The sequence below is a fragment of the Rhinolophus sinicus genome, linkage group LG02 (genome assembly GCF_036562045.2).
Source record: "Rhinolophus sinicus isolate RSC01 linkage group LG02, ASM3656204v1, whole genome shotgun sequence".
Taxonomy (NCBI): Eukaryota; Metazoa; Chordata; class Mammalia; order Chiroptera; family Rhinolophidae; genus Rhinolophus; species Rhinolophus sinicus.
The window spans coordinates 56,722,509-56,748,640 of NC_133752.1; the positions used below are offsets into that span (position 1 = coordinate 56,722,509).

General features: G+C 39.1%; 1 protein-coding gene across 4 annotated transcripts in view; it reads left to right on the plus strand.

Annotated features, from left to right (window-relative positions):
• The window catches only part of RASSF6 (Ras association domain family member 6), a 58,290-nt gene that overhangs the window by 12,895 nt on the left and 19,263 nt on the right, over positions 1-26,132 (plus strand). For all 4 annotated transcript variants that reach the window (XM_019720835.2, XM_074324460.1, XM_074324461.1 and 1 more), the window contains 2 exons: positions 18,125-18,203; positions 22,218-22,357. In XM_019720835.2, the coding sequence (XP_019576394.2) occupies positions 18,125-18,203; positions 22,218-22,357 (219 nt within the window). The remainder of the gene's footprint in view (positions 1-18,124; positions 18,204-22,217; positions 22,358-26,132) is intronic.

The following is a 26,132-nucleotide window of genomic DNA, read 5'->3' on the forward strand; positions in this document are numbered from 1 at the left end:
CCTCAGTGAGTACGGCAGGAAGCACCTAAAGGAAGTGAATTAGCAAGGTCAGGGAACATCCAGGCAAAGGGGACAGCAGGTTTATAGCCCTGAGGCAAGTGTAACCCTAAAAGGAGGGAGGAAGCCAGTGTGGGGAAGTGAAGTAGGACTTACAGTAGGAGAAGTTGAGGTCAGAGACATATGGGGCCAGAACATAGAGAGTCTCACAGGCCATTGTGAGACTTCTTCTTTCCCACTTAGGTGATGAGAAGCCATTGAAGGATATTGCGTACATGAATAATTGGATCTGCTTTCTATTGGCTGTTAAGAGCAGACTGAAGAGGAGACAAGAGTGGAATCAGAGAAACTGTTGAGGAGCTGATGGTCCACGGTAGAGACTATAGTGCCTTGGACCAAGGTGGCAGCAGTGGAGGTAGAAAAATAAAGGTCAGATTCTGGATATATTTTGAAGGAAGAGAAAATAGGATTTCCTGAAGGCTAAGATGTGGGGTGTGAGAGAGAGAGAATAATCAAGGATGATTCCAAGGATTGTGAGATAGAATGGAGTTGAAATTTTCTGATGTTATAAAGACTACAGGAGGAATAGGTTTGTAATGAAAGATCAGGAGTTTGGTTCTGAATATGTTACATTTGAGATTGAATAAGATCACCCAGGAAATAAGGGTAAATAGAGAAGACTCAAAGTCCAAGGTTATAAAAGAGTGAAATGAAGTAGGAAAAATCAGAAACAAGAAGGCAAGGCAGAAGTATATTGAGTAAAAAAAACGGGCAGAATGACTGTGGAGACTGAACAGAGAGGAAGCAGTTATGTAGCAGGTAATATTATCCATATAAATAAGTGACACTACTTTAGGATGTCAAGGTAACTGAAGCATTGATGGAGAAACAAGGAGAAGACAAAAGTTAAGGAGATGGGACATTGAAATGAAAGACTAAGAAATTTATTTTTTAAATATTAAGTACATCAAATATATGGTGATGGAAGGAGAACTGACTCTGGGTGGTGAACACACAATGCAATATATAGATGATATATTATAGAATTGTACACTTGAGACCTATATAATTTTACTAACCAATGTCATCTCAATAAATTTAATAAAAATTAAAAATATATAGTAAATACAGATGACTGACAATGAAGGTCAGAAAGGTAGCACATAAAACAGAAGGTAAGAGGGACAGAAAGGTCTTAGAGATGGGTAAGAGATGGACATGGTAACAGGGTGGGCATTGTTGAGAGTACCTGAAAGATGACAGTTTGAGAAGAGACAAAGATGAAGGAACAGATAAGAAAAGGATGTGAGTAATCTGCAAGAGTAGCAGGAGGCAAAGGAGGTTCAAGGTAGATAGATGACGGAGAAGATGGGGGAAGTTATGAATAAAGGGTAAGAGACTCCCAAGAGAGTGACAAAGGTGAGGAATGGGGTCAGAACCCAGGACAGCCCCCAAAAGGTCCCCCTACCATATTCGCCTCCTCCCAGAGAAAATTACAGAAGGAAGAGAGGAGTCTCCAGAGACAATAGTCCTGGGTCTATACCGGTGTTCCTTTTTGCCTATGTGTCTTCTGTGCAGTAAGTTTGCCCAGCCAGGAAAACCAATTTACTACACTAGGAGGGAATTTCAGAGAAGAAAAAGTAGAGTATTAGAGAAGAATGTAAAAACCCCTGTACATAATTTCCTATTATTCAACTCTGAATGTCTGAGTTCAGCTCATGAAATCATAATTCCCATCTGCCCCTGCCAGTATGTTGATAAACTACTCCTGGGGCCCACCTCTCAGGTTATAACCTCTGAGGTTACAACAGTTGTCCCTTAGTCTACTTCAGCTATGACACAACAGCTCTACTTCCTGGATCCTTGAGGAAGCAAGGACATTTCTCACTTAAACCTTTAGACTCACCCTCATGATCAGATTAAAATATACTCCTAACAGGCATGAGGTAACCTCAATCCACAGTCCCCTGTATGCAAACCCTGACACCAACATGCAGTAGGACATCTCTTCCCTGACCAAACCTCAAGACAAATGTCATAGGGAAATGAAGCAAATTACATTTTGTGTATTTATATTTTCTATAATTGTAAAAACTGTTAAAATATTGACACATGTTCAAAAAATAAAGATCATCCATAATCTCACAATTGAAAAAAAATATATACCCCAATTTTGTCCTATTCTTCATCTTCTAAGGATTCTATTTTCCATATTTCAGATTGTACTGTATCTTGTTTTACACACCTGGCCTTATATTACAAATATTTTCACTTACCATTAAAAAAATATTTCTAAAGATGATTTTAATGACATTGTAGCATTCAATGATATAGGAATGCCAAAATATAATCATTCCTTTAATTTTGGCCTTCAAGATGGCTCCAATTTTTTGAATACACAAATGCTAGTTCATAAAAGTGGAATTACTGGATCAAAGAGCACAAATAAGTCTAATGGCATTGCTACAAATTTGCTTTCTAAAGATGTTTGATGAGTTTCCCTCTCGCCAACAGCTGAAGTCTCCTGGCTTATCTTTATCATCTCATAACATATGCTTGATTTCCTGAGGTAGAATGCAAATCCTTTGAGGGTAAGACCTAAGCATCTTTTGCATCCTATTTCCCAAGGTGGATTCCTGGATGACTTTGGTACATGAGATGATTTTAGATGGAACATAGATGATTGTTTTTTATTTGGACACTTATGGAAAGTATTAGAAAAATATTACTAGCACATGAAATCTTTGATTTTACAAACATTATTGCACTCATGACAAATAAGAAACTTACTTAAAAGAGGAGTCAATTAGAAAAATATTGACAACAGATGATATTAGGAGTTGGCCAAAATCATGAAAACAATACATGAATAATTAGTTTGAATAGCGCGGCCGTAGTTCTCAGCCAGAATGTATTAATCACTTTCCTACAAAATAGCCTTAAAGTAAGAACTCTATAATGTTTTTTGTTTACCTCTGAAAATAGTTTTCATGAATACTTTCTAATAATCAGTAATATAAAAGGAGAAAGAATACTACCCAAATTTGATAATCTATATGCCTTCCCATTTTATAATTGGCCTGAAGTAAAATATGTCACAATGAAGCCACATATTTGGGGGAAGATATTTCCAAAGAAGGATCTGTGATTCTAGTGACCCTTGTTTTGTGTCATATTTTTAATTGACTGAATTGAGGACTTATAGTTTATGTTCTATAACCCAGAGCCTTTTTCAAGCCCTAATTAATTGGAACTCCAAATGGTAAAGTAAAATATTATAGCATTTATACAAACACCTGACTTGATAATAGCATTTCTTAAAACATGGTCCATGGGCACCTGTCCCAGTCAGATGCTTGTTAAAAATGCATATTCTGGGCTTCACCCCACAACTAATTAGGTGATTCTGATGCATACTGAACTCTGAGAACCACTGCTCAGAGGGGGAATGGGTTAAAGTTTTAAGTCTTCTGGCCACCTGAAATAAACAAAATTCCTGGAGCCCAGGGCAATATTTACAAAATAGTGGACAGAAATTATAATGATACCACTGACCCCCTATGATATCCAACATGTCACAAATCTGGCAAACACTTCCATTCATTTATTCACTTAACAAGTAGTTTTTCTGCACTAGTCATTGCTCTGGTGAACAAGACAGAGTTACCAACTTATTAAGGGATTTTTATTTTTCTGCAAAGAAATACATGAAAATAATAAAATAGGAAAATAGAATCTGCTTAATGGAAATTTTGGTTTCAGCAAGTATCATGAGAACTATATACAAATAATAAAATAAAAGATCTTAATATTAAGCACAGTAATCAATATAACATGTATGTCTTACTACTGGATGAGAATTCTCTGAGTTTAGAAATGTCCTTGGGTGAAGGGTGTTGGCATAAATTAGCTTCATGCTCAAATGACTAAGGTTCCACTTGCTGTTTCATTGCCTGGGGTCATCACTACTCTATTGTTTCACACAGTGAATATTCTACGGGAGCTGAGCTTTTTTCTTTTTTTTTAAATGGTTCCATATAGTTGCTTTCATTTCAGGTCCTAAAACCAGGGCACTTTAGAGGTGAGTAAATGCCAACTTTGTGCTTGAAAACAATTCCAATCCAGCTTTAGAAATGCAGATGAGATTTCACTCTCAGAAACTATTAGACTTTTTCTCCTACTTAGGGACTTGATGCAAACCCTTGCAGGCTGCCACTCTTTTACCAGCAGCCCACAAGGCGTGTGTGCATTCCTATCCTTAGTAAATACGTTTAATTAGCATGATGTAATGCTTTTTAGCAGCGAGTGCATTATTCCAAACAGTTTCTTTTCTGAGGGTGTTGGCCAGCACCCTTTGCTGAAACAAAGGAACCAGTACCTGCACCTCTGAGCACAAGTCCAGCACAAAGAGCCAGTGTTCAGAGCCTGCTCCTACCTGGCCGGTAGAGCCAGAGGGCAATGTTTGCCCAGGTTCATGGCCAGGGTCTTCTCTTGAGCAAAGGAAGTGGAGCGAACACATCGTGCCCAAGCATGCCCTGCAGGTAGGGTTATAGAGGGCACCGCTCTCCTGGAAGCTGCTGGAAGCTTGCCTTTAGTACAGGATAAAGGATCCCTGTCTGACGTATTTTTATGAGTCAGGATCCTAAAATCAGACAGTGGTAAAATGTTTGAGGCATGGTTAGGACCCTCTTTCCTAAGAATGAGAAGTTTTGTCTATGTGGGGATTGTTTTTAAGTTTATTTTAAAATTCCCATTATTCATGTTTGATGACAGTGAAAATAAAAGAAATTTTCATTATGAGAAATTGGATATCACATCTATTTCTAGGTCACCAAAAGGTCAATAATTTACCCCCCAGATATGTGAAAAAAGGTCATTTATTAATCTTTCTTTATATCAGATAGTTTTCAATGAGCACTGTCGTGCGGGGAAGCCGGCGGGGTCTCTGGTCCCGCTCCCCATACAAGAACACAGGATATGGTGAGGCCAAAAAGGAACACCCACGGAGCCATAGGTAGGGGAGTCATACCACTTTATTCTCTCTGGCGGCACTATACTCTCACTGGAGGCTGGATACACACTGTCCGCAAACCGCCATCCACGCTTGCCAGCCCAGCCGCCATCTTCTTGCTAGCCCCATCCTTTTCCCTTCCTCCTTCTCCTAGCGTAGCCACAGCAGTTATATTAGTGGCCAATGGCTCACTGGTTACAGCTGACGGCCAACTAGCCACAGCTGATGGCCATGCAATCACAGTTGGCCATTTACTACCTGAGCCAACACCTTTCTATGTGAGGCCGAGAGCCTGGAAACTTCTTTCTGGGGCTCCGCCCCCACACTCCACCCCTACAGGCTCTCGCCTCACAATCTACGCGACAAGCGTCCTCCGCGAGGGGACCTGTGCGAGGAGCCTGGGGGTGAATGCAATATCCTGGACACAGCCAGGCTCTCTGGGCACAGCCAGGGTTTCTCAGGGCACCACCAGTACTCCTGGGCACTGCCAGACTTCCTGGACTTCTTAGGGTACCACCTGTCTTCCCGGACACAGCCAGGGTTTCTCAGGGCACCACCAGTACTCCTGGGCACTGCCAGACTTCCTGGACTTCTTAGGGTACCACCTGTCTTCCCGGACACAGCCAGGGTTTCTCAGGGCACCACCAGTACTCCTGGGCACTGCCAGACTTCCTGGACTTCTTAGGGTACCACCAATCTTCCCGGACACAGCCAGGGTTTCTCAGGGCACTGCTACTCTCTCTGGGAACAGCCCGACTTCCTGGGCACAGCCAGGGTATCTTCAGGGCTCAGCCAGACTTCCTGGACTCAGCCAGGGCTCTCAGGGCACTGCCACTCTCTGTGGGCACAGCCACACTTCCTGGACTCAGCCAGGGCTCTCAGGGCACTGCCACTCTCTCTGGGCCTCTCAGGGTACCCTGCTGGAACAACAGCGACTCACAATCAAGGTGCTTACATATTCTCAATGGCGGCCAGTCAAGACACAAAAGCAAATATCCCCCAGTTCCACTAACAACAGTTCCCAAACAAACAGTCAAGTTGTCCATTAAATTAGGGATGGAAGGCAATTCCCCATAGTCCATAGTCATTCGCCAGGGCTGTCCTGGGGGTGAGGGACGACCTTGACCTCACCCTCATCTCCCACGGAGGACTCAGCAAGCGTTACCTCCTGGGACTGTAAGTCCTGCATCCGGGCTGCCTGAGCAGGAACCTCCCGGCCCACAGGGCTGCAACGACCTTCGCTTTCTCCGGCCTGTGCTGGTTGGGGAACCGTCCACATCTTTCCACCTCTCCACGGGGCTCCATCTCTCCAGCAGCTGCATGGCTTTTCCTGTGCTGGTGGGAGAACCGTCCATGTCCTCCCACCCCTCCACGGGGGTCCAGCTCTCCGGCAGCTGCTCCTCCTGGTCTTCCTGAGACTGAGTGTTCATACACACAAACTGCTCCACCGTCCTTTGGAGAGCTTTGGCCGGCACCATACCCTGCTCGCTGCGCCATTTGTCGTGCGGGAGACCCTGCTCGCTGCGCCATTTGTCATGCAGGGGACCCTGCTCGCTGCGCCATTTGTCGTGCGGGGAGGCCTGCGGGGTCTCTGCTCCCGCTCCCCATACAAGAACGCAGGATATGGTGAGGCCAAAAAGGAACACCCACGGAGCCATAGGTAGGGGAGTCATACCACTTTATTCTCTCTGGCGGCACTATACTCTCACTGGAGGCTGGATACACACTGTCCGCAAACCGCCATCCACGCTTGCCAGCCCAGCCGCCATCTTCTTGCTAGCCCCATCCTTTTCCCTTCCTCCTTCTCCTAGCGTAGCCACAGCAGTTATATTAGTGGCCAATGGCTCACTGGTTACAGCTGACGGCCAACTAGCCACAGCTGATGGCCATGCAATCACAGTTGGCCATTTACTACCTGAGCCAACACCTTTCTATGTGAGGCTGAGAGCCTGGAAACTTCTTTCTGGGGCTCCGCCCCCACAAGCACATATTGTCAATGGTCATTAAGCATATTGATGACTGTTATTCCCAATGTATTTACTTCACATTTACCTATTTTATCATTTCAGTATGTTAAAAAACAATATTACCTGCCCAAGATCCACCAAACATATTTCAATAGAAAGTCTGATTAAGTCACAATTCAAATACTCTAGAACTATATTCACTTACGGAGTTTACTTGAATGTCTGGATATGTTAACTAAAAATAGGTCAGGATTTAATTTTCTATATTTTATTCCCTGAACAAATCATTAGTGAGAGCATACTATGTGCCAGGGGCTGTACTAGAAGCTGTGGTGTGTAATTTTTGAACCAAAATACACAAGAGAAGCTTCAAGCTGCTGATCTCCAGCTTGAACCTTCATATCAATCACCTGCAGAGCTTGTTAAACTAAAGATTGCTGGGTTCCATTCCTAGAGTTTCTGATCAGAAGTTCTAGGCAGGAGTGAGCGTTTGCATGTCTAATAGATGCTACTGGCCTAGGAATCACACTTTGAGAACCACAGGTCTAAAGGCCTGATAACAAACTGAAGTAAGCGTTCAGAAGGAAAGGGACCCGGTTTTAGGAGAGAATAAGGATCTAGCCTAAGCAGGGGGTTCCAAAGACCTGAACAAAGAGGGAGCTAACAAGTTTAAGAGGGTGAGCAGGAGAACATTCCTGACACACGGAGCCAGCCCACAGTCCTTAGGGCCAGAGGGAGCACAGAGCTCCAGCAAATGAAAGGTCCTCAGTGTGATGGCCGCGCAGGATACAGGGAAGAGCATCTCCTGAAAGGAGGCAAAAGAGGGAGAAAGACCCAGCAGGGCTTTACCTCCTGTGACAAGGATTAGGGGTTTTATCCCAAGAGCAACAGGAAAGAGTTTAAGGACATTAAGCAAAGCAGATGCTATGTTCTATGTACTCTATAGAGTGTAGAGAATTAGATGGAGGATGTCCCTAAGAGAAACCGGGAGGTTGCTTAATATGTGTATTTCAAATGTGAGGAGAAGCCGTGGTAAGTCATGGCAACCTGACAGAAGAGCAGGGGAAGAGCCTGTGTGTGAAGAAAGCACCAGTCTAGCTCACACTCCTGTGGACGGCCCTGAGGATCACTGACCACCTGTTGTGTTTCAGACACTCCAGTAACAATCCCCGTGGTCCAAGAGGCTGAAAGGCGTAACAGTAAAATAACTGAAAGACCTCATTAACAGAATAGCTAGATCATTTCCCCATCCCAAAGGAACAAGGGGCATCAGACTGTGAAGTCAAAGCAGTCGTCCTGAACAAGCACAAAAGCCCCCAGCTGTTCAGACACAAAGGGTGTTAGTTTACAACCAGCCTGCATCTGCTCCAATAATGACTGGTGTTGCATGGCACAACTGTGTTTACTTTCCAATTGGCTTTTTAAAAAAAATCTATAAAGCATGTATTTGAAAAACCTGAAACGAAAGTTTAACTCATGAAGAATGAGAAGCAAGACCCTAGTCTAAATGAGGCACCTGCCTCATGCCTCCATTCCCTCATTCCTATACGCAGTCCCACAGCAAATCCAATCAGCTCCACCTCCGAAACTCAGCCACTTCTCACCATCTAGTTCAAGCCATCGTTATCTCTTGCCTGGACAACTGCAGTAGCCTCGTACTTGGGCTGCCTGCTTCCATTCCGTGTTCCCACAGTCCATTCTCCCACGGCAGCCAAAAGGTCTGTTCACAATGTAAGTCCCCGCATCTTGCTTGAGCCCTTCAAAAATTCCTGTTGCAGAATGCCTACCATAAGGAGTCTCTAAGGCCCATTGTGAGCTGGCCTGAAGGGACTTTACAACCTCATCTTGAACCAATTTTCCTTTTCTCTCTCCTTCCAACATGACAGGCTTAGTCTTGCATACAGGATGTGTTGTGGCACTTACATCTCTGCCTGGAAGGCTCTCCTTGAATTTTTACATGGCTGCTGCTCCTTCCTATTTATTGAGGTATCAGTTTAATATTTCAGGCCTCCTGATCACCTTTTCTAAAACGTCCTCTTCAATGCACTGCATCACATGATCTTATTTTATTGTCCTCATGTAAAATAATCCCTATGTAAAAACAGGTACATTTCTTTATTGGCTCTTTTGTTTTCGTCTATCTTCCTACTCCAGAAAGTAAGTCCTATCACAGCAGGACCTCATTGCTTGAACGCATTGCAGTACCCCAGAATCTCATACTGTCTGTTACATAGTAATTCCTCAATAAATTTTGCTTATAAATAAGTGTGGGAGTAGCCAACCTCAAAGAACTAACTTGGGACCTGGGGAATCTTGGTTAAAATACAGATTCTGATTTCTAACAAGATGTCACCCAGACGTTCAGACAATATTTGGATAGAAGAATATTCTTAAATTCTATGATAGGCAGAATAATGACCTCCCAAAGATGTCTACTTCCTAATTCCCTGAACCTGTGAACATTTTACATTACATGGCAAAAGGAAATTAAAGTTACAAATGGAATTAAAATCACTAATTAGCTGAGATTAAAATAGGGAGATTATCCAGATGGGTCCACTTCCTTAAGGGTCTCAAGTGTGGAAGGGGAGCTACTTGAAAAGAGTTAGTGTGAGAGTTTTACTGGTAAGAATGACTCAATGGCCATGGCTGGCTTTGAAGATGGAAAAGGGAGCCAGAAGCCAAGGAATGTGAGTAAGCTCTGTAAACTGGAGAAGGCCAGAAAATGCATTCTCCCCTAGAACCTTCAGAAGAAATACAGCCTTGCTGACCTTGATTATAGCCAGTAAGACCTGCCTTCTCACCTAAAGAACTGTAAACTAATATAGTTGTGTTTTTTAAAGCCACTAAGTTTGTAGTAATTTTTTACAGCAGCAATAGGGAGCTAGAACAAACTTCCTCCCCAGGAATGCCTGAAGGAACAGTGTTCTTCGGCCCCTGAGTTCAGTAATAGAGGGGGCAGAGTAGAAGTTTTACTGGCCAGTTACATGTAACTATTCCCGTTTTCATTGGAATGACCACCTATTTCAACCTGCAATCTGGCAGTAGAAAGTGTTCCTTTCCCCTAAGAGAATAATATCACATTGATTCTCAGCACCCTGAGATCTAAAAGAATGGATCTTAAAGTGTGGTCCCCGGACTAGCAGCATCAGAATTACCCGGAAACATGTTAGAATAGCAAATTCTCAGGACCTACCCAGCCTTAGTCGATCAGGAACTACAGGGGTGGCACTCATACTCTGTATTTCAACAAGCCCTTCAGGTAATTCTGATGCTCACTCGTTTCAGAACCACTGTTCTAACTTAAGCATATGTACCACTGCGTTTCATGTTGTCCACACATACAGGGGCACATGATTTTTCTGTAGCTTTCAAACACTATTTTCTTGGGCACTAAATATTTATCTATTCTCTCCAAAATAATCGGCTACAGCAAGAAGCAGATTATTTCATCAAAGTGGAGGCAGTTTCAAGTCCCTACTTTGGACTGAATAGAAATATAAAAATCGGTACTGAGTTGGAAGTAGTGTTAGAGCTGTGAACCAGAGACCATACTTCTCTGGGTTTCTGGCCAGACAAGGAGATTATGGAGCATGCACTCCCCTCATTCTTTCTTCCCTGTTTACAAACTGCTTGGTCTGCTCCTAGGAAGTCAACTGCATGTGATAACGGAAACCAAGGTCTGATATGGAAGCAACTCACTGCAGCCGCCACCTGGAATAATATTAATAGGTTGTGAATTTTTAAAGTATTTAGAAGCCAGACCATAGAGGGAAGGGGAATAGATAAGTGTCTTCCCTCTTCTGAGGTTGTTGGAAAACATGCTAGTGTATTAAAATGTCAAATACTGATATATACCCTTATAAAGGGATTCTCTTAATCCTGGGATATCAGATCGAGAACAGATTCCTATTTGCTTCAGAAATACTAGTGCTTTAATAAATGATACAATCTTCTTTTGCCTCTCCCTTTTTATCCCCTCTTCCATGTCTTATCAACATCTAGTGACAGTGTTCTGAGTAGCTAAAGTCTTTCCCTTAAACAGTGGAGTTTTCATAATCAAGAAAACATTTTGGGTGTTTGTTTTGTATCTACTGACTATCCATCACTTCAAGTTTCTTCTTAATATTGTGAAATTATTCTTCAATCTTTAATCCTTTTGCTCTTATCTGAGTTCTAGGAGTTGAAAACAGGAGAAAAGCTGAAAGTTCTACCCACTAATGTCTCCAGGGCCATATTTTACAGGGGCAATCTTGACAAGATGAATGGCCCAGAAAACATGAATGTTACAATGGCCAAAAGCAGCAGTGGAGGTGAGACAGATCTGGTTATATTATCAATTAGATTCCCAATGGATTTCATGAAATTCCCAGATCCTTTTTATTATTGATAGGCAGCAATAAAGAGGGCGTCTTAGCATAGACAGGGTTGGAAACACAAAACAAACAAATCTCAGGCACTGTCACCCCCGTCAACAGCACTATTAATGATACTTTGGCAGAGTTGCTAGAAATGTTAGAAACCCTTTTCAAAAAGGGTAGCCTCTTCAAAGGAAGTCAGGAAAAGTTAGACAAATCTCGAGCTCCCTGATCCTTTAGGGTTTGCATTTTTACTTCAATCAAGATAGTCTTCCTCTTCCCAATTTGTCAGTTTTCAAACTGTGGAACTCAATCCCGTCATTTTGCAATGGAAATGTGATGAACTTACTTTGCTAGCTGGGGCAGGGCTCCATGCAAATGTTGAAAGTCACTCTTTCCTCACCATTTAAGCCAGGAAATGAGGCCACAGGCAAAAATGACCTAAGGCTGTGGCCCCTTCTGGAAGAGGGACTGCAGAAATTTGCGATTTTCATTCCAGGATTCAAGTTGACAGTAATGAAGGATAAAGTGGAGTAAGAGAATTCTGTTACTGGTTGCAGACCTCAGGAATATGGAATGATGTTTTGTCTTGGCAAATAATAAGGCTCTACTTATTGTCTGTTCTCGTATTTCCTGGTTCCACCTCTTCCAGAACATTCAGGGGTTTATATCATGTTTTCATGAAAGTACAATTATGGAAATATTGTAAATGTATTATGCACTTATTATATAGAATTGGGGAGTATACAGAACTGCAACACAAAATGAAAAATCACAACCTTAATTCCCAGCAATGATCCATTTGTTTCCTTTACATGTTTAATTCATAGTTACTTTATTAAAACATCACATTAAGTTTTAAACTGTTTTTCAAACCTAATATAAAATTATTAATCTTTTGCTAAAATTTAACATTATGAACAAAATCAGTGTGGGGGTGGTGGGGGGTGGGGGTGGGACTAAATGTATAAGAGCAAGTTAGCATTTTTATTCTGCCTCAATTTTTCATCTCTTTGAAGAGACTCTTTCACATGTTTTAGTTCCCTGTTCTTAAACAGGGCAACACACAGAGTGGAATGTTGTTTGTAATGCTGCAGTCACAATGCAGTTCGGTGGCTGCTTGATTTGGAGCCTGAACATTTTTCAGCAAGTCTCCAAGAGACAGAAGTAACACAGAGTCAGGAAGCAGAGCCATAGCCTTTCATGGCTACGTCTTGTGGTATTTTCCTCTGACATTGATTTTGTGTTATGTGGCAGTCTTTGAAGTTTGTGTTGGGTTACAGCATGCAACAATATTTCTGGTTCGCCTTTAGTGAATCCAAATTGTAAGAATCACTTAGTAAAGAGTGGGACAGCGTTTTTAGGTTTCCAAGAAAGGGATCGGATGTCCACTTAATTATGCCATAAATGATTACTAAAACAAGAAAGAGAATTCTTATTACAACTGATATTTGACATCCATTCAATCTATGGCTGCAGGGCATAACTCACCTCCACCTATCATACTGTCCAATGTGCACACATATTACAGTTTTATAAAATCAAATAAAGATCGTTTCTTCCAGCCAGCCAAATGCATAGCATGATAAGATTGAGGAACTCATTTCTTGCGAAGTCTGTTATTTATGGCAAACATCAGAATGTGGGTAATTCCCATCTGCTGAACAGCTGCAATTCAGACCATAAAGTGCAAAGTACACCTAAGCATTTTACAGCTAACACTGGATCTACTATTACTCATTGAAACCGAGCTGGGAGCCTTAAAGGAACAGGAGCCCTGGGCTCTCCTCTGCACCCTTCCCCTATATCTGTCACCCCCGTGTTAAGTCTCTTGCTGGAAACCATCCTTCCAGGAGCTGTAATGAATAATTCTGGGTGTCTATTAGGATCCTCTTTCTGCACTGCCAGTGCACAGTGCCAGCTTCTGTCCTGGGGAAAGCTAGGATTCTGTGTTCATGTAGTTAGAAGTCTAGTTTATATAGAACTTTGCCATTCCTTAGTTTTGTAAACTATCCAGATTATATATTGTGTGATGACGTTTTCTAAAAATTCCAGCTCTTAGAGAATCATTTTCTTATGTATTACACATAAAATGTATTAGCTGTTTCAGGCTTTTTTCTACTTCATGGGCACCCCTGTGGCTTTTAGACATCATAGATTTGTAAACTGAGAAGATTAGGCATGGAATTCATTTCTTATCCCCCCGTTTATAGCTTTGTTAGGGCAATTGAACAGTTGGTAAGCAGTCTGGTGTTGGCTGGGTGGGAAACTCTTTGGCTAAGAGGGAAGAGTACGCAGATGCTCTTTTCCCCTTTTCGGGGTGGGGTGGGGGGATGGTGGGGTGGTGGACAGGTCCATGTGTAACATTTAAAAGGACACTAAAAATTGGTTACAATTGCCATTGACAAGTTGATGTATATTAAATGAGTGTCCTTTTTCTGGACTAGGGACTGCCTAAATAACACTTTAGTGATTACATTTGGGTCTCCTAAACCATATAATCCCTATGCTTATTTTCGGTCGCTTCTAGATGTTAGATTCTTCAATATATGTGAGACATTTGATCATTCTTCCATGGAATATAGCCTTACTCATGCAACTCTATTCCAATACTGTTGCAATGGTCCCACTCATCTTGCTGCATTTTGTGCTGTCCTGAAATCTGTTTCCATAAACTCCCTAGTGGCCCTTACCATCATCATGTCTTTTTCTCTCTTTTTTTTAATTAATTAAATTTATTGGGATGACAATGGTTAGTAAAGTTACATAGGTTTCAAGTGTCCAATTCTGTAATACATCATCTATATATCACATCGTGTGCTCACCACCCAGAGTCAGTTCTCCTTCCATCACCATATATTTGATACCCTTTACCCTCTTCTACCAGCCATCATGTCTTTCTCTTGCCTAGAACCTTCAGTAACTGCCCATTGCTTGCAGGGTGAATTCTAAACTTCTCAAAATGGTTCATGAGTTTCCTGTCTATTTTTTGAGCTCATTGCTCACCCCTCTCCATTTTATATGTTGTATTCTTAGAATCCCAACTCTTTGACCTTTCTCCACAAAAATTGCAGAGAGCGCTACATGTCCTGTCAATGTTTTCTTTGCCTGGTAAGCACTTCATACCCTTCTTGCTTAATTCTTACCCTCCAAAGTTTGCTGTAGGAAACATCTATTCCTCAAAGCTCTCACACACCTTCATAATATGACTGAGGCCTCTTGATTATGCTCACACAGCAAATGTATGAATGAATGACCCTTAGTACAGGTCTTCTGTTAGAGGACATGATTTGAATCAGTCAGCAGATGATCAATTTGACAGTAATGCTTCAGCTCCCTGTGCCGCTGATACCAGCAAGTCAAGTAAGAACATTACAGGCTACATTTTCTTCCCAATGTTCTTCCATCAGGTGCATAAACAAATCATCTTCAAAAGTTCCTCTGGTAAGGTACATGCAATTAAAATGTGATGATGTTTTAATATTTGGAATACATTCACCATTGCTATAGTTGTTTACCAAATTTCTTTTCTTTGTTGTTTTTAAAATATTTTCATTTTTTTTTTATTTTTTACTTATAGTTGACATACAATATTATATTAGTTGCCAGCATACAACATAGTGCTAAGACATTTATATAACTTACAAAGTGATCACCCCAACTAGTCTAGTACCCACCTGACACGTACATAGTTATTACCATATTATTGACTATAAGTAAAAAATTTAAAAAAAAAATGAAAAAAATATTCCCTATACTGTACTTTACATCCCCATGCAAATTTGTTGTCCACCTACCTTCTGAATTGTCTTTATTTATTCCTCACTTTATTGCACCATTAACTTCCTAATTTTATCTCAATGCTATTTTAATGAGCTCTATTGTTCTTCACACTACAGTATCCTTCAAAGTGCCATTAACAGTCAGAAAGATCCTGCCTGTGGAGAAAACAATATGGAAGACTTCTATAGTATTCAGTTACGATGTGTTACACGTGGTTGATAGATTGGCTGACTTTCTCTATAAAGGACCAGATAATACATATTTTAGGCTTTGTGGGCCATATGGCTTATGTCACAGCTACTTAATTCTGTAGTTATAGCTGGAAAGCAGCCATAGACAATAAGCAAACAAATTAGTGTGTCTATATTCCAATAAAACTTTATTTACAAAAAACAGATGGCCCAGGATCACAGTTTGGCAACTCCCTTGGTCATTTGGAGGCTTATTACTGTGGAGGAATATTTAGCCAAGTTTTGTTCAGCTACAGAAATATTTTTCAAGTAGCTAGTTCCCAGGGAATAAACTTTCTAATTATATATGGTCCTGAGGTAAATACTTAGAAGGATACTTGCGCCATACCTTATAGTGCAGTTTTATCAGAAACAGAACCTGAGGGAATAAGATTATGTAAAACTTCATTTGCTTTAATAACAATTCTCACAGATCAGCATATCAGGAGCTGTATCCCAGATGAACCGGAAATTTCAGTATGCTGTCCTGGCATTCAATAAATGAGAGCAATAAAAGTGTTTATGCTCTTTACAGGTACTATAATTTTAAAGAAATATCCCACAGCTAGGACTCCGAGGGAACAAGATCAGTGTGCCCAATGATACTTAGAATAGAAATATTCATTAACACTAAAATTCTAAAGTAACCCAGTTGCAGAATGGAACAAAAGCATGCAGGAATTCTGCATAATTTTTGTATGTGGTGATTATGTGGAGTGTATTGATCCTTGAAAAGATACATGTAAAAAATTGCAAGTGAGAAAAGTCAAATGGAAAAAACATATTTACAGGATATCAAACATGTAAAAATTAATATGCATTAATTCTACCATTCAGTATTCAATAAGTATTTATTGAATAAGAGCCTACTATGAGCAGGTCTCTGCTCTAAACACTGGGAAGAAGATAGCAACTAATAAAATAAATCAAAATTCCTTCCTTCTTGGAGCCAGTAGCATTATGGGAGGAAGCCATATATTGAGGACTAAAGAGATTTTAGTGATTGATATATTTGGTAATTTAATATAGTAAGATTTCTCCTCATAAAAAAAAATACACACACACACACACACACACACACACACATACATACAAAGGGTGCCAAAAAATGTATATACATTTTAAGAAAGGAAAATACTATATTAAAATTGTAGTACTCAATATATACCAATAACAAAAGATGAATACAAGTCACATTTGACTTCTGCAATTGTGAAATAGTTACCATCAGCATAATTTTAATATAGTTTTATCCTTTCTTAAAATATGTATACATTTTTTGACACCCTCTGGGTGTGTGTGTGTTTGTGTGTGTATACTATATGTAATATATATATACACATATATAATATATTGTGTATATATATATATATATATATATATATATATATATATAATTACATATGATCCTGAGGTAAATACCATATATATATATAATATATATATATAAAGGTTTTTCCTTCGTTTGATATGTTTTGTTTTGCTAGGAATAAAAATTCCTCTGATCACTTCATTCAACCACTGTTTGTTGAGTTCTTCCTATGTGCCAGGTCCTCTTCTAGGCACATGGAATATAGTGTGAACAAAACACAGAAACACACCTATGGCACTACCGTTTAGTAGGAGAGACAGATTATAAGAGAATATAAAACTATATAATCTTACAGTAAGAATATGTAATACATAAGAACATATGATAAATGTTATAAGAATATTAGAAAAATATATACAAGGTTAGATGGTGACTAAGAGGTAGAGGTAATAAGGAACGTGAGCTATGAATGCTGAGAGAAGGCCAACTTCCAGATTGGGAGGTCAAGAAAGACTCCTTGAGAACATAACTTTTGAGCAAATATTTTTAAAAAATGAATGTGCTCACTGTGCGATAGTATGGGGGAAGAGCATTCTGGGCAGAAGGATCAGCAAGTATAAAGACCCTGAGGTGAGCGTGTGCCTGGAGTGTTCCAGGTTCACCAAGGTGGCCAGTGGTTGGAGTACAGTGAGTGAAAGAGAGTGAAGTAGGAAATGAGATTCAAGGTGTACCAGACCACATCACATCTGGCCTTTGAAATCTTTGAAAGGATATTAACATTCATTCTAATAATATAAAGATATTGGAGAGTTTTGAACAAAAGAGAACTGTGATCAGGTGTGCATTAAAATAACTGAGAATAAACAATAGGTACAGGGAGGCTTTTAGGAGAATGTTGTAATAATCCAGGTGAGAGACAATAACTTAGACCAACAGAGTAAGTAGGATAAGCATTTCCAACTGTGGTGGCACAGAGGAAAGGATGAAAATATGTCAGGAGACTCTGTTCCCCCTGCCAGAGCCCACCTACCACACAGCGGAGAGAGATTCAGGAGCAGAAACCATCCCTGAACCCTTGATCTATTTCCAGTGGCGAGCACAACATAGGACATGTTCTAGATGTTTAACTTAGGTTGGTTAAATATTGCAAAACAAAACAGGAATACGTAACCAAATTTCTATTTCCTGGCTGCCTCTTGTTACAGAATACTCTCTTCACCACTTTTGTCCTCAGTCATTTTCCCTTCTTTGGTTATTTACTTATGAATTAGCACCTTTAACATTTACTGATGTCTGAAGAAAGCTTCAGTTTTCAATGACCTACATTAAGATAAAATGACAGAACAATAAAGATTCCATTGAATCATTTTTTCTATCTCATATCTTTATGGACTGAAAGCACTATGATTACCTTTACCATTAAAGAGCCTAAGACTGATTGTAACTGTATTTTTTTTTTTTTTTAGGGAACAACTTAATTCTTTATTGAAGACCTATAACATTTTTTATGGGAACCAGACAAATCTGCATATTGTATATGGACAGGTAAGTCCCTCAGAGAAATGCAACATAGTTAATTCACGGAAAAATAATTCCATGAAGTACACAGGAGTCAGAATGAGTGGGAGTCCATAAGCCAGCAGCATAAATGGTCTCAGAGAAACAGATGAACCTTTAACTTGATCATGAGTTTTTAAAAAAGTGTATCACAAAATCCCAGTCCTGAAACATCTGTGACTTTCCAAGCATTTTGGGGCAGGGGAGGATAAGAAAGCATTTAAAAATAACTTCAATGATATACTTGCTTTCTACTTTAAAGACAGTGTGTTAATATCTTTTGAACAATTCCACTAGAAATTTATCCTGATATTTTCTTACAAATGCACCAGGTTGTATTTAGAAGAATATTCATGTCAATACCATTTGTAATGGAAAACATTTGAAGATATCTTGAGTCTCTATCAAATGGAGAGTATTTGAATAAATCATGACATATCTGTAACATAGTTCGATTTGCTTACTAAAGTGAATGGATGTTAAAATGAACATGTACTATGTCATAGTAATAAAACATTTTAAACTGTTAAATGCAACTGACAGGCTACTGTACATACTGGCCTCAGATCATTCCTTCTTCCTTCCTTCTATTCTCCCTTCCTTCCTTTTTCCTTTCCTTCCTTCCTATCTTTTTCTTTCTTTTCTTTCTTTCATTTGAATGCCTCATTCTCCATAGGTCTGTCCACTCAGTCTTGTAATCTAATAGAGCTCACTTCCCATCTTTACAATATCTTCCTGGTCCCAGGGAACATCATAATTTTGTAACTTTCTGTTTTAAATCTTCAAATTTGATGGTACAGCATTGACTTTAGGCCACCATGATTTGGCTTAAATCTGCAGTTGGGACAAAAGGAAATTTACAAACTGTTTTGGCCTTTAGTAGTGAACTTAAATGATTTAGTTCAATTGAATATTTCAATTACCTTCCCAAATGTAATAATATACAGAAGAATAACTGATCCCTTTATTAAAAATGGACCAAATTTTAAATTATTTTAATAGTGTCTTATATCTTAGATCTTTAATATGTGTAATGGTAAAAGTATAAAATTTAGGAAAAGATCAACACTTGAAGGAAATGATGATTTATGTTTTAATTCAATAGTTTCCACAAAATCCACAATGTTGAGAAATTTATTTTATTAAGGAAAGTATTTGAATTTTTATGTTATGAATCTGTAAGTTGAGGCATGTCCTTTCCAAATCTGTGAATCAGTCCTCAATTTACAACATAAAAGTCATTTAATTTTTTAAATGAAGTCTCATCTTTTATAATTTTAAAAAATTATCTGAAGTAAAGTATACAGTGAGAATATCAGATTGTTTAGTCTGTGCCTCTTTACTCACTGGTCGATAAAGTAGAATCTGGGACTATCTAAATCTTCTGATTTAGTGACAATGACAGACACTGTAAAAGGGGAAGCCCATGGAGGATAACATGTAGCTTTCTTAACCTCTGATTAATTAAATAAGCAAATATTTATTGTCTACTAGGTGCCACTCCCTATTCTAAAAACTGGAGATACAGAATGAAAGAATGAAACAGAATGTGCTACCTTTGTGTTGCTTACATTCTAGTAGATGGACAAGAAACAGAAGTAAAATGTATAGTATGTCAGATGGTAATCAGCAAAGCGAGGAAGCGGCTCAGGAACCTAAGTGGGGTGGAGGAAGAGGAACATTTGACCAAAGACTCTGAAAGATGTAAGGGAGCAAACTTTGCAGAAGTCTGGGGGACACACATTCTGGCAGAGACAGCAACCTGAAGGAAGGTTCTGAGGCTGGCTGGTGTAACGAGGTAGAGTGCAAAGCCAGTGTGGCAGGAACCTTATGAGAATGGGAATTAGTAGACAGTAAAGCAAGAGAGATAACTGACAAGGGGAAGGCACCAGAGTGTGTAGGGTCTTGCAAATCATTGTAAGGACTTTAGCTTGTACTTGGAATGAGATGGGAAGCCACTGTGGAATTTTGACTGGAACAGTGACATTTTCTAAAAGGATTCATTCTAAAAAGGATCTCTCTAACCACTGGGAATATATGAAGGGACAAGAGAAGAATGAGGCAGATCAGAAAAAAACTATTACAATAACTCAGGCTAACAATGGCATGGACCAGAACCAAGGTAATGGATGTGGCAAATGTGGCCATGTTAGGGATTGTTTTCAAGGTGGAGCTAATGGGATTTGCTAATGCATCGGATGTTGAGTATGAAAGACAGACTAACAGTGACTATAAAATTCTTGGCCTGAGCAACTGGAAGGAGGGTGGTGCTATTTACCAAGAGGGAGAAGACTGGGAAAGGAAAATAGTTATGGAAGCATTATCAAGAGTTAGTTAGAAACAAATTAAGTTTGATGTCAAGTAAATGGTTTGACAACTGCAGTTCAGCGGGGAGGTTTGGGCTGGAGACATAAAATTGGGAGCTTTTTGTTTAGGGATGGCACCTAAGGCTCCGTAAGATCACCAAGGATATTGGTGTAGATCCAGAAGAGAAGAGGTCTAAGAATTGGGACAATGAAATTAAATAAGTGTAAATAAGCCTCCAGGGATAATTATTTAGTTAATCTCTAAAGAAATGTTTTCTGAAATTAGAAAATATTCTGATATTCCTTACATGACAAAACATAGTATTCTCTAATAATAGTTGGACTATTTCTTCTTGAAAGCAAGAATTAGGTATCCTCAGAAGAGCAGTTATTCTTTGAATTTTTGATATAAGAGATTAATTAAAGTATCACTAGACATGGAGGTTGTTATACATCAATAATTGAAACGTAGTATCTGCATCATGTACTGACATTTCAAAGAGCAAATTACGTTTGGGTGTTAAAAACAACTGATTGATAACCTGACTTCTCAGTAATCTGAAATGTGATCTCAAAGGTGGTAGAAAAAGCAAAACTTTGTTTCAGGTGGCTCCAAAGCAGGTTTATCTGCCAAAGAAATAATAAGCAATAACATCCATTGAGCATGTATTACATACCGGTCCTAGGAATTAGGTACTATGATGTTAATTCTTTAGAAGAAGCAGCCCAGGTTTAAATGTGTTCAGTCACTTGTCCCAGGTCACACAGCTAGGAAGTAGCAGAGCCAGGGTTCAAAGACAGGTCTGTCTGATACCAGAGTCTGGAGTATTTATTACACTCTCAAATAAGAATTGAGTCATTTATGTTTTTTAATAATTTATTTTTCATGATAACAATAGTTATTGGATGGTTGGAATAGGACTCTTCTTAGTTTCTATATTTTCCAAATTGCCTATAATGATAACACATTACTTTAATAACAGAAAGAGCTTTACATATGTGAGAGAAAAATACATTACAAAATAAGTTCTATGGGAATGTGCTTTGGTATTAATATTTACATCCACTGAATAAGTGTTCAATATATGTTTGCTAATTTTTCTTCGTTTGCATGGAGTTTCCTTCTTTTGTTATAATATTTCCAACTTGAAAGAAAGTATTCAAATGTTACTGATTTTTTTCAAGACTATAATTTCTGTTTTATATTTGTTACATACACTGTTGTTACATACATTATTTTACTCTTCTGCATAATAACTTTGTGAGTTAAATGTTTGCTATGCAGAAATGTGGAAAGAGCCACTAAATCTCTCAACAGCTATTCTTCTGATTTCTAACTTAGTACCATCTTTAATTCTACTTTAATTTTAAGTTAGAGAGAATTAGAGAATTAAACTTCCACAACTGAAAAATCACAGAGTTCGGAAAGCATTTTTAGCATACTGTGCCTTCTGATGAGCTTGTCATTATCAATATGACTTACTTCACTCATTATAGCTGTTGTCAAAGCTAAAGAATATTTCAGAAATAGAATGAATTCATAGGTAAACTGAAAAGCCAAATAATCCTACCTAGGAATTTACTTTTTTATCTATTAAGATGTCTTACAGACGTAATTTCTACACCTTCAGTTAAAATATTTACTTTCTATAAATAATACAGAAACAATGTTTGAGATGATTGGTTTCTTCTCTAGACTGAAGATGGGACACCAATTGTTGAAGGAATGTTGGACATTTTCTGGGGAGTAAAACGGCCTATACAACTGAAAATACAAGACGAGAAACAAATCCCTTCTTGTACGGTGTTGAAGTCACCAGATGTCTTTTCCAAAAGGTAATTAAGCTCTTTTGTGTTTTTAATTCTTTAGAAGATGATCTTCATATTTATTTTATTTGTATGCACGCTTAAAGATAGGAGCTCTGTTAAATGCTTATATATAATCTCATTTAATTGCCCAGCAACTATATGAAGTAGGTATGCAGAAACCAGAGCTATGAAAGTTTAGGTAACTCATGCAAAACCCCAATTACCATGTGAAGAACTGGACCAAACCTCAGATCTACAAGGTCCAGAGCCTGTGCTCTTGACCTTTCTGCTGTACTGCTTCTCTCTTGGAAGCCTGCATTTCTTCTTTGGAAAAGACAAAATGTGAAGGCAAGATTTCAGTAGCCCTGGCCTGGTCATCAAAAATAAGGAGATAAAATTTGAATTTCTCTTCTAGGAACAAAGGGCTCTTCCTGCTTGCTGGAAACTTAATTATGTTCCACCTGATTGTCCTAACCCTGTTCAGCAGGGTACCTCAAAGTGTATTTGAACCTCAATAAATGTACAAAACAGTTCTCTGCGTTGGGTGTTTGCAACTGTACCTTGAATATATAAGTTGGCTGATTTTTCATTACCCTTCACAATTTTTAGAAAAACTAATAAATATTCCCAGAAGCAATCATATGCATTAATTTTTTTTGTTTTCATCCTCCCTCTCTCCCTTCTTCTCTTCCTTTTTTAGTCCTTGTATTTCCAACTCATTTCCCTTTTATGTATACATAAAGGTTACCAAGCCTTCATTTCATCCATCCCCCCATCCATAACTAGTTGGGCTGGAGTTCTAGCAGAAGAGATGATGGAGAGAGAGCTGCCAGGACCATTTCTGTAATCTGATCTTTGGCCATAAGCAAGGAAAACCAGAAATCATTTTGAGGGAAGCTCTGCTTTTCCTTTGGAGAAAACATGGAAGCCCTGCTATGATTTTCACCTTGCCAATCTTTCTCAGACATGATGCTCCAGCAATTCTGAACATTTTGTAATTCTTTACGCATTCCGTGCAGCTTATTACTTTCCTGACCCTCTGCTTGGAAGTCTACCTGCTTCTCAACATCCATTTGCCTGACTCTCTTCTACCAGTCCTTTAAGATTCAAATCAGGTAACGCATTCTCCAGAAAGCCTTTTCTGACCTCTCAGTTCTGTACTAGGTGTACTGACAACTTTTCTATATCACTTTCAGAGCATGCCATTAATTGCATGTTTATGCACCTATCTCCTCTTCTAGCCTGCAAGCTCCTCAAGGGTGAAGAGCTGCCTTCTCCATCTTTGCTATCCCAGTACTCAGCAGTGTACGTGGCACAAGAAGAGACACACAATATAGTATCTAATGAAGTCCCCAGAAACCTGGTAGTTAAATTACCTCTGCTCTGTTGTAAGAACTGTCTCTCCATCTACCACTTCTGACTAATCTCCCATCCAAACTAACAATTGCTAATTGGCAAAGGGTCCAGGACTTATGGAAGAGTGGAAGTGAGACCACAGGCTTAGGCAGCTTGATGATGCCCTGTATCCCTCACCTTCAGCTACTAGAGATTTTAAATGAGAAGGAGCATCATTTAAAAGGAGAAACTACTCATGGGCCCTGCTTTTGGAAAACTGTATAAGATATGATTTGAAAAAATTATCTATCATTCTTTCTGTTACCTAAGGATTAATTTCAAAGTTCTCTGAGCCACCAGCTCCTTTTGATGCATTTTAATTATTTGATTCATGAAAACTTGATAAGTGTGGAACATAATGGGAAGATGTCAAGGAGATGTAGTAAGATGTTTGTATTCTCACATTAAGCCATTTTTATTTTGAATGGCTATCCCAATTTTTTTTTTCTCAAATAAAAATTTAAGAAACTTGTTCCTAGAAATCCCGAACAAGGCAATAATGATGCCTCTTCACATAATGTGGCAGATTAATATCCTCACAAAGTACCTCCCAAGGACTCCATTTGCATTTTTCATTGTTTATCAGAATATTGCTGTGAGTCAAACAGGAATTCAAGTTGAGAAAGAATTCCCTAGAAAATGGTCTTTGTCCTTTACCATAATAACAAGACTTAGGGGAGAATGTCTGAGGGCACTCTTGCAGTGTATCAGATCTTTCTGGTGGGTAAGAATTGTCAGAAAAAAAAGATCCCATTCCTCTCTCTTACACACACACACACACACACACACACACACACACACACACGCAATATTAGATTCATTCATGATTAATTACTCAAGAATCCTTTGTAGGAACCAGCTAGACATTGAGCAAGAAGGTACAGCATGATTTGGAATGGCTGTCCCAGGGCCTTTGATTTCCTAGTGGGGTGCATAGCCACCTAAGGTACTGGTCTTTGTTTCAGTCCAATCCTAGACACCCTCACTCTGGTCACCACCCCTAAGGTAGCATTGATTTAAATTCTGCCTCAAATGAAATAGTGTAAAGAAATGGACTATTCCCTCACTCTGTAAAACATCTCTCAGATTCCCTTTCCCATACTGGGTTTCTATGGGCACAACTTACATATCTGTTCTCACAGGATCATAGATTTTATATCTCAGAGGGTGGATGTGGAGTAAAGGGAGTGGAAATTTTTACTCAGCTGCAAGAAGGGCTGCCATCTTGTGTCTTTCACTTCACCCTTTGAGAGAATCATCAGTTTGTCGTGCTAGTTTGTCTTAATTATCTTTGAAGTGAGTTACACTAAGTCAGCTTAATGGGAATGGTAGAAACTCAAAAATAAATCATTTTGATCTGTGATCATTTGTTATCCTTTATGGATTCAATTCTATGTGCAGTACATTGATCTCTCATATCTGGTCTAACTATTTTCTTTTGAAAACCTTTCATTTAAAAAAACACCACAGCTTTATTGAGGTTATTTTTGTGTGTGTGTGTGCCAGTTTTCATTTCTGTTTTTAATATCTTTCCAAAATCAGCTTTGGCATGTTTTGGACAAGTCATGGCAGAATGAAATAAAGAGCAGAAACTGGACAGGTGTACATTTGAATAATATTAATAGTGTTTCTTCTTTCTTACAATATGGGTGGAGAAATGTCCTCATTCTATCTGTCTGTCAAATTTCTATTTCCTTTTTCTTCTGCAACTCATTAGAAAACCTCCCCACAGTTTAAATTTGCTAATGATATACATCCTGGAGCTTGGTCAGAATAATGCAGATAGTCTCGCACTTGAGCAAGTTAAACTATTAGATATTATATAAGTTCTAACCAATTTCCTTTGGAACACTCTGGGTAACTGCCCTCAAGTTTAGTCATGTGCACAGTTGTATGCAGTGATACTTCAAATGACACAACAAAATTGGTGTAATCTCCTAAGATAGGAGGGAGGAAAAAGGGATAAACACTTCATATATTGAACCACATTGGTCTCCCTGTATTTGTGTGACACCCCTAAGCTGTAAGAAAGTGAGGACAGTGCCAAGTCTTCCGGGGTTTCTAAGAATTTATACTACATCACTGCTCTGGCCGCTTCGGCATTCTCATGTCTCCCATACGAAATAGCATCAGGTTCCTTTGTCTTTTTAGTTTCTGCTTTTCTTTGGTATTCTGTCTTTCCCATCGTTAACCCTCTTTCTATATCTGCCTCCTTTTGTTTATTAATCTTCTATATGTTGGGGAAAATGGATAATTTCATCTACCCTAAGAAAAACTACATCCTGAGTCAGGGCCTAAAAACTTCTCCTTTTAGTTAAATTTATTACTTATAGTTCTTGGACATTATGACATTTGTTTTGACTGGCTATATTCCAGATAGTAGAGTTCACTGGGAAATTAATTAACA